Source organism: Sinocyclocheilus grahami, unplaced genomic scaffold (genome assembly GCF_001515645.1).
Source record: "Sinocyclocheilus grahami isolate Dianchi unplaced genomic scaffold, SAMN03320097.WGS_v1.1 scaffold80.1, whole genome shotgun sequence".
Lineage (NCBI taxonomy): Eukaryota > Metazoa > Chordata > Actinopteri > Cypriniformes > Cyprinidae > Sinocyclocheilus > Sinocyclocheilus grahami.
Genome location: NW_015505259.1, coordinates 580,000 through 594,732, shown reverse-complemented (window position 1 = coordinate 594,732; position 14,733 = coordinate 580,000). Strand labels below are relative to the sequence as shown.

At 36.6% G+C, this 14,733-nt stretch overlaps 1 protein-coding gene across 1 annotated transcript; it reads right to left on the bottom strand.

The window, feature by feature from the left end:
- Nucleotides 1–1,061: 1,061 nt before the first annotated feature.
- slc19a1 (solute carrier family 19 member 1) lies at nt 1,062–10,324 on the bottom strand. Its single transcript, XM_016273627.1, has 7 exons — nt 10,110–10,324; nt 9,617–9,683; nt 9,086–9,389; nt 5,209–5,989; nt 2,949–3,141; nt 2,475–2,616; nt 1,062–2,286 (listed from the first exon to the last, which is right to left on the bottom strand). The coding sequence occupies exons 3-7, from the start codon at nt 9,356–9,358 to the stop codon at nt 2,086–2,088; spliced, it is 1,590 nt and encodes a 529-aa protein (XP_016129113.1). The 5' UTR covers nt 9,359–9,389; nt 9,617–9,683; nt 10,110–10,324; the 3' UTR covers nt 1,062–2,085.
- Between the last annotated feature and the right edge of the window lie 4,409 nt (nt 10,325–14,733).

Here is a 14,733-nt window from a genome sequence, read left to right as displayed (position 1 = left end):
CTGTGTGTATGTATATATATATATATATATATACACCAACATTGCTAGATACGCGCTATCTATTTTTCTCCACCAATGAAAAGTCAAAGCAAGATGAACCATTGTGTCTTAGTGCAACACATTGTAGTAAGGTTTTGTTTCTGAATGAATTTGTGTTTTTGAGTGAACAACTTAACTCACTCATAAGAAATTTGTTGTAACCTGGAATCATGTTTCCATCTGCAAACACAGACGAGTATAAAACACAGTGATATAAATAGTGAAACCTCCCAGTGCTGCTGGACTTTCTACCAGCAATCTTGTATAAAGAGTAAATAAAGTAATATTTAAAGTAGAGCTTGCAGCAGTCTAAATAAACAGACTTTGGTTCAAATCCAGAAAATCTGATCGTATCGGATTAATTTTATCATGGCTACACTTACAATTTTTGGTGCTCAAACTCTCAATTTAAGGCTAGATTCCTCATGTCAGCCTAGCATACACCTAATTTATCTTTCAACCAATATGAGAGAAAAAAACAGTTATGCAGTGTTAGACAGGTCTGCAAAAATTACCAACCAATCCAACAATTGTCTGGATTTCTTATAACTATAAAAATAAGCATCATTTATACACATTGTCATTTGTTTTTCTTGTTTCCACCTTGGAATATATTTTTCAATATCACTGAAAGATAAATAAGCTTCATTGGCAGCATTTCATTTACATCTACCTGCATCACTCCTTTGTCAAGAGATAGAACAAGACAGCAGAACACCAACTAAAAGCTAATAATTGTCCTTGTAATTTAAACATTATTTCTTATCCTTAACATTAAATTATTTTTATTAACATGACTTGTATTATAGAACCTATATAACTAGATCATATTTAGTCTTTTGTGTTAAGTCTGTTTTTCCTCCTGCTTTACATTTTTTTCTTTGCCACTGTTGCTTTGTCTTGCTCATTGGGTGCTGTAGGATATTAAGGCATATGTTCCTGTAATGCTGGTTTGAAACAATTAGAATTTTACAAAAATGAAAATACAAAGTACACATATAAATGAAAAATAATTTCTGGTAATAATTTATTTGTAATTAGGCATGGTCTGGAATTCCTAATGTGATCACACTATAAAATATTTATTTTAAAATACAGTAGAGCTAAGCAAGCGTCCTGTGAACAATCTTATTCTCTTTGTGTGATATTTCTTTTATAGACGTTCTATAAACTTAACACTGTGCAACTTACATTTCCATCAAAACATGGTCATTCACATATTTTGTATCTTCAACGACGGCAAATATTTCCAAAAGTGCTAAATCATCAAACTTTGTGTCATCAAGCAATGCACAGACTGAAGTTTTTATGAAGCAATTTCCCATCCTTGTTCGCAACATTCTGTTATCACTCCACTTTGGCAGCAACACTGTTTACCATTTTCTACTCCGGCTTACTGGTGAGCAGAAACCCACCCTGAGCTATCCAGGAGATAAAGAAAACACTGACAAAACAAGTCCTTACTCCAGAAAGAAAAGAGAGAAAAAAATCACCCAACCCAGCTTCCACTGGAGAGCAATCAGATAATCAGAAATAAGGATATATGACAAATATCGGCATTCCTTGATAACTGCTTGGCCAATCAATTTAGAGAACTGGAACTAAAGGCTGTACAGTAGTAATTATTTAAATTTCAATAATTAGCTGCAAATAATACTTCTGCCATCATGGTACACTGAAGGCAAAAAGTAATCCTATCAGAGGCTAGAATGGCTTCCAAACATTCCTTACAAAAATGATTTTACATTTTTTGCTCACCCTAACAAAGACAACCACATGAAATGGCAAACAATAAAATCAAGGATCTGATAAAATCTCGATCCGAGACTACATTTTGCATTGGCATTCCATCCTAATGACAACCTCAACCATTATATTTACGTTCCACAAAATATAATTAGAATTTGATGAGGTTTAAAAAATCGAATGCTATTCCTAGCAATAGGACAAACATAAAATAATAAAACAAAGGCTACTCATACTTAAAATAATAAAATGTTCTGATTTTGAAGTAACAGTTTAATAGATGGAGAATTCCTTCGAATCTCATGTCTTAATGCTGGTTCCATTATGTGCAGTTGTGCCTTCACTAGCAACCGTTGTCATGGGACTAAGTTCAGTGGCTATAGCTACTTCCGTAGTCTCCTCCTGTGCTCTTTGATTGCGGTAATGACATGTGATGATAAAGGCACTACAGCCCAGATAAACCACAGTCAGCAGAGTGAAGTAAAAGAAATAAACAAAAAACTGCAAGAGAAAGAGAGAAACAGAATCAGGCCAAAATCTTTCTGCATTGCAAGGTTCTAATATATAGGGAAACTTTCTGCATTGTAACATTACTGTACTTTCTTCTTCTATTAACAAGTTGGTGGTATCCATAACTGGTCGTTTTTCTGTGTAACTACTAACTGAAGTCAATCTAGAAAATTACACACCTGAGACTGAACATTCAAAGCCAATCCCCTCTTATCTGCCACAATGATAGTGATGATCGTTTTCAGGACTGTTCCAAGAAAAGTGTTTACTCCAAACACTAAAGCACACAGTTCTTTAGTGAGAGAGGAGGCAATCTGGAAACTGAGAAGAAAAACACAAAATGAGTTATTTAGGAACAAAATGCAGAGAACTGATACATTTATTTTTCTTTGTGTTATTTAGTTTTAGTTCCATCAAAAGCTCCTCATGTGGCAAATTACAATAAACTTTGAACTTCAAAGCAAAGTTCTTGCTCTCCATGAAATAAGCTAATGTTTTCACAGGTGCATACACATCTGCTTTTAAAACAGTGACTTTGAAACACTGAATGCAATGTTTGTCAGTGTTGTTTAATGTCATTTTTACCAAAGATAAGACATTTAAAAATATTTTAAACAATAATAAAAATAAATCAATAGGTTTATATAACTCACATAGCGATTGGCACCAGGAACTGGTAGAAGCCTTTGAACAGGGCATATGCCACATAGCAAACCCAGATGTTATCCGTGATGCACATGAGAAGCAGTAGTCCGGCCTGTACTGCAGTGATCAATCCAATCACCAGTTCAGACCAAAGATTCCATCGAATTTTCACATATCCTGCCGCAAATGATGTGATTGCACCTATGGAGCACATAAAGTGTGATTGTCATGTAATACTCATGTAATGCTGATTAACAAACATCTATTTTCGCCAAGTCAAAATCTGTTCATAAAATAGTGTAAACTGGTCTGAAAAACTTTTGCAAACATTTTCTACTTTTGTGTCATGTAAACTAGTGATCTTCATTCCTAATTCTGAAGAGCCACTTTCCTGTTGTGTTTAGTTCAAACTCGGATTACGTGCACTTGAATCAACTAATAAAGGTCTTTGGGTTTACTTGGAAGAAACTCCAATAAGGAATAAGCAATCCTGATTCGTATGTTTTGTGTTTTCCAAGCATGCGTCATGCCAAAGCTCAAAGGTTGAGGAACATGAACTTTACTTGATCTCGCCAAATAGTAAACCATCTTTTATGATGTATTATTTTGATTCATGTGGAGATAAAACTTTAAGACCCTATTTAAATAAAAAACAACTGTAGGTCACAATGACCTGTCAAATCCATTGAGAACACCGATAGCGAAATTGAAATTCTGGCCAGTACAAATATGCAGATTAATATTTTCATGTTTTGGCCGATAACTAATAAATGGCTGTTATCATAAATGTATACTATTCGTTAAGTGAGAGAGCAAGAGAGAGATTGAAAACTATAACAACAACAAAATCTAATACTGTATAAATAGTCTGTCCGCTAAAGTGAAAATTGTATGTATGAGTACCTGCTATTGAAAACTGTAAACATATAAAGTGAGTGCCTCTGGGCAAAAGTCTAGGTAGAGAATAGAGCTCAAAGAGTTATACCCAATGGATCTGAATCATTAGTGAGTGTGTAGAGAGTGCGTGTTTGAAATGACTGCCCACTGCAAATTAACACATACAGTATAAAAAGGTTGTACTTTTAAGAAATGAACATTATACAACAATGCACAAACGCACACAGCTTTGCAATCACTATAATTGCACAGCAACTCTATGACTTGCCCTCTTAAAACACTGTTAAGGTGAAGATGAAACATATATGTTAAAATAAAATAAAATGAATTATCAAGAGGAAAACCTTTTGGACAGGGATTCGGTTCCATCATTTTTGTTGTTGACTGAATGGGCACAGATCTGAATGCAAACTTGTAGTTGAATGTAAGAAAGATGTGGACGCAGCAATGTTTGGAGAAGTTCAACATACATCCCTGGGGGAATATGATGTTTCACTAAAAGATCCAGACATTTTGATTAAAGATTTTGAGGTCAAAATATGTATAGAGATATGTATGGATGAATCATTCACAATAAGATCAATAACATGCATTAAACGGGGAATTCACCGCTGACAAGATGGGCTTTTAATAAACATGGCTATCTATACAGTAGAAACGAAAAAAATAAATTGTAATTGTATAACCATACTTCTGATTTTGACAATCTGACTGTCCATGGACAGGAACATAAAAATGCAACAGTTTCATATAGATTTAACAAAAGCCCTGGAGCTGTCAAGCATCTGCTGGATAACACAAAATGACACTTTTGCTTCATCCACGTGGACTTTTGCTGAAAACTGATAAATTGGAGTGCAGGTAACATGAAAAGGAGTTCCTCACCGACATTTACATTCATTACTGACATTGTAGCAATACAAAGCTGGCTGAAAATTAGCAAAAAATACAAAGATAATCAACAGGGTGAATTTTTATTTTATGCTGACTTTAAATCTTTCTGCCATAATTTACTGCTTTCCCTGTAAAATAGTGTTGGATAATGACAAAAGTAATTAAATCTTAAAATTAGTGGACTGGAGGTTGATATCCAATACGTTGTATATCTATATTCATGACCATTGCTAAATCAGTCTTTAAGTGACATCTACTCTGAAATTAATGAACAGTTGGTGAGCAAGAAAACATGCCTCTTGTATGTTCTTCTGCCAACAACCTGTTCAATTATTTGCTTAAGAAATCAGAGTGAATGCTACTTATTTAAAGTCCGATTCTGTGGTTGAGATTATCAGTATTTTGTGTTATTTTAGAGATTTTTTTTTCTTTTAAAAAGAAAATATGACAACTACAAAACACTAAAATCCATCTTACCTAATAAGGTAGAGGCAGCTTCAACCGCTCCGTTGTAAACATGTTTGTTATCTGTGGCAGGGTAGACTTTATTCCACAGGATGTGCACATAAAATAGTACTAAATAGTAACCAGTGGAATTGAACACCCACCACAAGCTCCAAAGCCTTAAACTGGGAACTTTCACTACATTTTTTAACTCCTTCAGCATCTGAACAAACACTGAATTTGTCCAGGATGGGTATTTGTGGTTACTGCCTTGTGGTGCCACACTGCCATCATTCTCCTCAGGCTTCATTCTGGCCAATTCCGATTGAGCTGCTTCCTTCCTTTCCTCTTCCAGACGTGCTTGGTTGAAAAACAAGCTACGTTTGGGCCATGGCAGGAAGAAGGACAAGAGTAACCCAAAGGTGACAAACCCCAGAGAGACTGCACTTAACGTCCTGTATGTTACACCTCCTAGTGACACACATATCTGACCCAGCACAGAGCTCGTGAAGACTCCCATGAGCACAGATGTGCGGGAATAGCTGGCTACACGCTGGTAAACAGTCGCTGGTACTAGTGAGAAAATGTACGAGGAGTACGCCACACGGGCAGCCATGGTGATGCCATAAAAGAATTCCATAAACTGCATCTCCAGCAATGAGGCTCCCAAAAGCAGGAAGAGCCAAACGGAAACATGGCTCAAGCTCTGAAGGATCAGCACAGGTTTGTATCGTAGGTAATCTGTCAGCAGAAAGACAGGCACCAGCACGACCATATAGGAATATGTGAGGACTGGGTTGATTTCATTGGTGACCTGTAAAAACCACACAAAGCCATTATTACATGGGGTAGACAAAGCAGAGATAATTGTAATGTGCAATAAACATAATAACAATAATAGACAATGCACTCACCTTCACCACCAGAAATGTACAATATGAAATGTCAGACTGTGAATACTTTAATTGTTAACCCCAGGTAAAGCAAGAACATTGTGAAAAAAGATAATCTAGGACTTTGTTTAGAATGACCCACCCCTTCTGTATGCCATCTGAAATAAGGGTAGTGCACATGGAGAACACATGGTATCCCACATTATACTTCATATCATTGTGGAAAAGGGGTTGATTTCGAACTACAGTTTTAGTCCATTTAAAAAGTGAATCTTTGGGGTGACTGAAATATGTATTTTCCTTATACACTACAGTGGGGAAAATATTTATTTAGGCTAATCCCCTGCTGATTTTGTAAGTTTGCCCACTTACAAAGAAATTAAGGGTCTGTCATTTAATGGTAGGTTTATTTTAACGGATAGAGACAGAATATCAATCAATAAATCCAGAAAAAACACATTATATAAAGGTTAGAAATTGATTTGCATTTCAGTGAGTGAAATAAGTATTTGATCCCCTAACAACCATCAAGAATTCTGGCTCCCACAGATTGGTTATGTGCCCATGTGGAACACAGATTAGTCCTGCCACTTTAAGAAGTTACTCCTAATGTCAGCTCGTTAGGTGTATAAGACATCTGTTCACACAATCTGTATCTTCCATTCCAACCTCTCCCACCACCATGGGCGAGACCAGAGCTGTCAATGGATGTCAAAGACAAGATTGTAGATCTGTACAAGGCTTGAATGGGCTGCAAGACCATCAGCAAGAAGCTTGGTGAGAAGGAGACAACTGTTGGTGCGATTATTCGGAAATGGAAGGAATACAAAACCATCAATCGGCCTTGGTCCGGAGCTCCGTGCAAGATCTTGCCTCATGGGGTAAGGATGATCATGAGAAAGGTGAGGGATCAGCACCGAACTACACAGGAGTAGCTTGTCAATTATCTTAAGGCAGTTGGGACCACAGATTAAGAGAGGATCTGTAAAGAGGAGTGGATCAAAATCCCTCCTGAGATGTGTGCAAAACTGGTGACCAACTACAAAAAATGTCTTACCTCTGTGCTTGCCAAAAAGGGTTTGTGCACCAAGTACTAAATCATGTTTTGCTTGGGGATCAAATACTTATTTCACTCACTGAGATGCAAATCAATTTCTAGCCTTATATAATGTGATTTTTTTTGGTTGGTATATGTATGTCTCTATACATTAAAATAAACCTGTAATACAATTTACAGACCCTTCATTTCTTTGCAAGTGGGCAAACTTACAAAATCAGCAGGGGATCAAATAAATATTTTCCCTACTATATATTGCCAAAAGTATTGGGTCATCCCCTTCTACTGAACAGGTCTGACTACTTTAGGAATTTCCATGAGTACAAATCTTAATGTTTAAGCATATAGAAATATTCTAGGAAATTGTGACTTGTACATATGGGTACAGTAATTTTACACTTCCAAACCTGTTGCAAAGGGGTGGAAATACAATTTTTAAATAAATGAATTATGTTTCCATCTTTGTTGAAGGGGGTGCCCCAATACTTTTGTCCATATAGTATATGTACAAGTCATTGATGTTTTGTGATGAGTTTTTGGCTCAAGGTCTGCATTTAAAGTCACACCAGAGGTGTTCAGCTGGGATTAGGCCTTGGCTTTCTGCAGACCAGTCAAGTTCTTCCACACTGACTGAATCAATCATTTCTTTTGAAACCTTTCCTTATGCACAGAGGCATTGCCATGTTAGAATAGAAAAGGTTCATGTACAAACTGTTGCTATAAAATTAGAAGCACCCAATTCCCTAGAATATCATTACATGCTTAAATATTAAGATTTGTGCTCATGGAAATTACTAAAGTAGTTAAACCTGTTCATTAGAAGGGAGCGTCCGAATACTTTTGGCAATATAGTGCATCACTGTTATAGCCCATAATTCATTATATGAGGATGTGTTTTGTAATGGATAACATTACGTCAACATAAAACAATAATTCACATTACAGAGGTTAATTTACGATTACATTTACCACATACGACTATTACAATTACACAGCATAAATGTAACATTGGCCTTTGTACTTCTAGTTTATTTGTAACTGACTGCAATACTGAAGTGAAGTGACATGTGGCCAAGTATGGTGACCCATACTCGGAATTAGTGCTCTGCATTTATCCCATCCAAAGTGAACACACACCCGGAGCAGTGGGCAGCCATTTTTGCTGCGGCACCCGGGGAGCAGTTGGGGGTTCGGTGCCTTGCTCAAGGGCACCTCAGTCGTGGTATTGAAGGCGGGAGAGAGCGCTATACATTCAGATCAGACACACGTATGACACATGAATGTAACAGCTTTTAGGTGTCCTTTTATTTAATAAAACGTAATAAAAATATGTAACGTGAAAGATAACGTGGGCTAAACAGACGTGTTTTAATCCATGAGACAAACACTGGGCTAAAAACAAGTCAAAACAGGCACCTACTGTAATCTATTTTGCAGTATTTAACAGTGGAAAATTCCCATACAGATATTCTCTGTATGTGGTTGACTAATTTTATGGTTTTACTAACCTTATTTAAAAAAAACACCCAGTTAGAGCCTGATAAGATCAGTACATTGAGTACAAATTCATGAGGGTTTACAAAAGTAATCTTATAGTTAATAAATCTACATATAATAAGTCAGTATAATTGTTTCAGTCCCTCCTCAAAGCAGATCTGACCCACTTTGGAAGAATGTGAACTCTGACCACATTCACATGGCTTGCCAGACCCCAGTAGCTGTGTCAAACTCACACAGTCACGTGTCGACTAGATATTAAGAAAATTTAAAAAATACATACTATAGTTGGGAAAAACAGTCTCACGTTTAATTGTTTACATAATTAAATTAAATAAAAAAACTTTGCAGTATAATTCATCAAGATTCAATGATTATATATTTTAAATAAATTGGTGTTTTTTTTTTCTCCCACAGACTTAAAAAAAAATTATTAAAGAATAAAAGTAGAATAGCACCACACCTGTTCACTAGTGAAGTTCTTTTCTGTACTGAGCAGGTATGGTGTGATAAACGGCTCTCCAGGCTTCAGCTGCACCATGAAGCCATAGAAACAAAGATAAACTACGGACCATATCCAGGTTCTGGTCTTCTGCGTTTGGGTTTCCGGATCTTCCTTGGTTTCATGGATGACCGGCTCTGGAGCCACATTTTCCACAGTGTGTCCATTGCCATCAATCCTCATGTCCTCCTTAACATCCTCAGTCCTTTCATTGCATGTAATCACTTCCACCATGTTACAGCAATAATGATGCTGTAAAGCGGAACTATTTAATGATGGATACAATACAAAAGGTATGTTGATCCTCAAAGTTAATAGCTGAAGGCTAAGCAGTGTTCACAGACCGGTAACAACCAAGCAACTGCACAAGCCAGTAAATCCTAAGGCATGTGTCGTGTTAACTATTACTGGGGGCTGAGAGGACACATTCATAATGATACAGCAATGTGTTAAACAGCTACAAGCTCACATTTTCTGTGTGTAAGCATTCACCTTTGTCCAGCTTCCAACACCGTCAATGATTAAAAAATACTACCTTAATGGACTGCACATTGTGATTCTATAAAGAAGCACAAAGCAAATCAAATTGTTATATGGCAAATATGTACTCTAATGAGCATAGTTACATAATTAGCAAATATATATATTTTTCACGCCTAGTCTGTTATTTTCTTGTTCTAGGGTCTTATAAGAAATACACTTTTAACAATATATCAAACTGACATCTCTATCAGAACACTTATAGCAACGTGTCAGTCAAAGGAGTTTGCAAACATGTGCTCTTGTATCAAATGCATATGAACTTACAGACTGAGTAAACTCACATTTATCCACAACTCAAATATGCAATGTCAGCTCTTACACACATCTTATGACTACGTCTGCTTGTTCATGTATAACAGTAAATTCTCGCAGTCTCAGTGTTGTTTGCACATAATCCCACCAATATTCAAGTAAGGATCGAGTTGTTTCGCGTTAAACTTACCTGTTGCTTTCCTGTGGTCAAATTTAATCCTTTCTTGCTGAGGCTGACGGTGAGCTAATAATATATACTACTTAAAACAATATAGTGCAAGTTATTTAAGCGACAACAACGCGATAGACTTTAACCCATCGGTATTGGATAACCAGACGTTCCAGATATGTCACTGAAAGCAGTTCAGTCTAAAATCCACGAGACACTCGGCTGCAGTCTGCGCATGCGCACCGGATGTTTATCTTAAACTGAACGAATCGTTCTTTAAAATAATCTCTTTAATGAGCACCTATGGAAACAACATAACCATGGAACATTTCACATAACCGGTCTAAACGATTCGTTCAGAACGAATCAGCCTCGAGTTAACTGAATGAACTGAGCCGATATTCAGTGTGTTACAAAATGTGAACATTATTCTGTAGTTTGTGTATGTGCTATGATGCCTTGCCAAAGGAGGGCGCTCCAAGCATGGTATGTAAGAAGGTCTAGTCCATGTCATTTGTTGTCCATGTTGTGTATACATTGTTTTCTGTAAAGTGAATGGACAGGGGTGCCCAAACTCGGTCCTGGGGGGGGCGGTGTCCTGCAGAGTTTAGCTCCAACTTGTGTCACTGAAAGCAGTTCAGTCTAAAATCCACGAGACACTCGGCTGCAGTCTGCGCATGCGCACCGGATGTTTATCTTAAACTGAACGAATCGTTCTTTAAAATAATCTCTTTAATGAGCACCTATGGAAACAACATAACCATGGAACATTTCACATAACCGGTCTAAACGATTCGTTCAGAACGAATCAGCCTCGAGTTAACTGAATGAACTGAGCCGATATTCAGTGTGTTACAAAATGTGAACATTATTCTGTAGTTTGTGTATGTGCTATGATGCCTTGTCAAAGGAGGGCGCTCCAAGCATGGTATGTAAGAAGGTCTAGTCCATGTCATTTGTTGTCCATGTTGTGTATACATTGTTTTCTGTAAAGTGAATGGACAGGGGTGCCCAAACTCGGTCCTGGGGGGGGGCGGTGTCCTGCAGAGTTTAGCTCCAACTTGCCTCAACACACTTGCCTTCAAGTTTCTTGCATGCCTAGTAAGAGCTTGATTAGCTGGTTCAGGTGTGTTTAATGAGGGTTGGAGCTAAACTCTACAGGACACCGGCCCTCCAGGACCGAGTTTGGACAGCCCTAGACTGTATAAAAACAGGTCTTACCAACAGAGGGCACTCCAGGGTGCGTAAGATAAATATATCTGAGCACCACTAGGGGATCTTAGTGATGGGAGAAACGAATCATTTCGAAGCTTGGAATCAAATGAACCAATTGCTTCGCAAAATGATTCACTGTTTCGAAGCGCTCGAAACACCACACGCTGGTGACGCCTGCTGGTCAAAACTGTGTAAATGCAACAAAAACTTGCCAAAGCATGCATAAAAACAGCTTTTACAAACCCAATGAAAACGCTTTCTTGAAAGTATAATATATTAAATGCAATCAAAATAATAAAATACCATTAAAAATGAAGTGTCTGGCCTATGCGTCTTTAAAATAATAATTATTATTAATTTGCAAGGACTTGTTTGTTTTATGGAGAGCTTGTCTAAACAGGCCAGTAAGAGACCCAGGGTGCGTAAGATAAATATATCTGAGCACCACTAGGGGATCTTAGTGATGGGAGAAACGAATCATTTCGAAGCTTGGAATCAAATGAACCAATTGCTTCGCAAAATGATTCACTGTTTCGAAGCGCTCGAAACACCACACGCTGGTGACGCCTGCTGGTCAAAACTGTGTAAATGCAACAAAAACTTGCCAAAGCATGCATAAAAACAGCTTTTACAAACCCAATGAAAACGCTTTCTTGAAAGTATAATATATTAAATGCAATCAAAATAATAAAATACCATTAAAAATGAAGTGTCTGGCCTATGCGTCTTTAAAATAATAATTATTATTAATTTGCAAGGACTTGTTTGTTTTATGGAGAGCTTGTCTAAACAGGCCAGTAAGAGACTACTACTCATCCTTTTAATTACACAAATGTCTCATTAAAAATGTCCACAAATTGATCAAACTGATCCGAGATCGTGTAACCATAGACGCTGATGCAGTGGTTCGCCGCTGCGGGGCGATCTCAGTGAACTCGCATGATTCACGGGTTCACAAATGCCTGCCAAATATACCCACACTAGCGGTCTTTGCGCTGAATGAGGTTAAAATTTTGTGCAAATCTTTAGAATTGGTTAAAAACAAGAAAGCTCTCAAATTGATTTCGTTTTTGGGGCATGTATAATGTAAAAAGACCCTTTTGGTTTGTTTTATTTGTTCTATTTCTTTCTTTTCTTTTCTTCTTTATTATTGGTTTATTGTGATCTTGTTTGTCACTTTATGCTCAACCTAAGGCTGTTCACGTGTTGTTAGATTATGTGATGTGTTTATGTACCTTGTTTGTTTGTTGTAAATGGAAGCATAATAAAAAAAAACTTGCGGTCTTTGCACTTGACCATACACGCGAGATCTCGGCAAAAAGTCTCACGATTTATTTCCAGAACATGATGCATGATGGGATACACTAAGCCTCGAATAGCGCTCCGGAGCGGTATAGTAAAGTTCATTCAGGTGACAACAATTGTCCTGTACATTTTACACCCCTGCTTTGTAATTGCATCAACAACAAACACTTATATGACGTATTTCCTGTATTTGGCCCAAGTGTTCAAGTGAGCATGAAGACCACAAGTAGCCTTGTCCAAATACCCACACTTGCGGCCTTTGCACTTGACCACTTGACTACTTATATGACGTATTTCCTGTATTTGGCCCAAGTGTTCAAATGAGCATGAAGACCACAAGTGTGTGTCGAACTTTTCATTACCTGATGGGACACACTTGTAGTGTTGTAAAAATGCAAGTGTTTACATAGCTTTATTTTAATTTTCATTTTAAATACTTTGCATTTTAAAATCAACTTCTAAATGTCTGTTCAGTAGTCCCTATAACATGACAATTTTAATTTGTGGTGCTTCTACACTAAGCCTCGAATAGCGCTCCGGAGCGGTATAGTAAAGTTCATTCAGGTGACAACAATTGTCCTGTACATTTTACACCCCTGCTTTGTAATTGCATCAACAACAAACTATTTACTTTCACATTTCCTGAGTCTAATTAACTATTTCAAAAAACAGTGGCTGACATCAATTCAAAACTAAAATATAAATCACTTCAAGGAAATTATTTATCACATTACCATCAGCAGCATGTCATGTGTTTTCTATTGTGCTCATGCATTGTGGTCCAGGTCAGGAGTGCAAAAGCTTTATGTGAAAGACAGACTCAAGCTGTTGCCTTTTGTTCCTCTGAGAATAAAGGAACTGCAGCATCTAGCGGTTGAGATGGACACATGAATCTTTAATGTTTAACAAAGTCCTCTACTGCACATATTTTGGTGCTGAAAACAAGTGTAAAAACTATTAATCGTCATCATCTTTAGAAAAATGTATCCTGTAAAGTCTGACATATAATAACTCATAAAAATCGAATTTGCCTTAGTCCAGTAAGGTCCAGTAATCTTGAAATATTATAGTTAAAAGTTATTCTTATGTTTACTTTTTTTTTTTTAATCAGTGAAGATTTTGCCACAAAAAGGCATTTTAGAATTATAAATTATAAACTATAAACTAATAAATTATAAAAAAAATTATAAACTATTAATCAGATGATGAAGGCATATAGACCACTTTTTCAGCAAAGTTTTGATTGTGTTGATCTATTAAATTTAGAGGCCTTAAAAATATGTGTATAAAATATGATACTGTAGGATTTATAGGGTTAAATTAAATAGGTCAAATTTAATTGTATTAATTTAAGCATCAACCTTGGTCCAAAACCTGGTATGTTACCACTTCTCAAACTGGAGAATTTCCACTTTTCCTTAGTTTCATAGGCATCAGGTTCACTGTCCTCACTACTGTATCTGTTCTTTTAAAACAATGGTTATGAAATGTCATGACTGTATCACTACATGTCTGCAAAAGTCAATACTTATCAGGTTAAGGTATATTTTCATTAGTTTTGCTAATTACAATATACCATTAGTCAATATAGACTATTTTGTAACACCACTTTAAAGAGTGGCCTGTACTGAGTATTGAGATTCCTATAGGATGCTTCTCTGTCCTTCACGCCTTTCTGGGCCCATCAGATCACTGAAATAATGTGTACCAGGGCCTGTCGATGACTAAATAGAGGCTGTTCTCCTTGCTGGGGGCAATACAGGGTGGGTATTGTGATAAAGACCATACTGGCCTGTCATGCATTCATCAAATTTAGTACCACTATACTGGTGCTCAAAAGTATCAAACCTTATATTGTTTAATGAATGACTTTAAATAATACCCTAAAAGTGTCATATCATGACATGATCAGACTGTATAAAAGCTCACAACTGACACAATTTTGAATATGTTTGACTTACATGCACACACACTATCTACTGTACCATGCTGTTTTTCATTGTTAGCCCATGTTTTACATATTTGTTTTTCCACCTTATTGGCTTTAGAATAAATGTTTGTATTAAAATGCTTAAAATTACATTTTCAAAATAAAATGAAAATGAAATTTTCAAAACAAAATAAA

Coding starts and splice junctions, on each gene's coding strand:
- slc19a1 (XM_016273627.1), bottom strand. CDS start 9,358: ATGGTGGAAGTGATTACATGCAATGAAAGGACTGAGGATGTTAAGGAG. Junction 2,617..2,948: donor TTCCTGGTGCCAATCGCTAT/GTGAGTTATATA, acceptor TTTTCTTCTCAG/TTTCCAGATTGCCTCCTCTC. Junction 2,287..2,474: donor CTTTGAATGTTCAGTCTCAG/GTGTGTAATTTT, acceptor TTTCTCTTGCAG/TTTTTTGTTTATTTCTTTTA.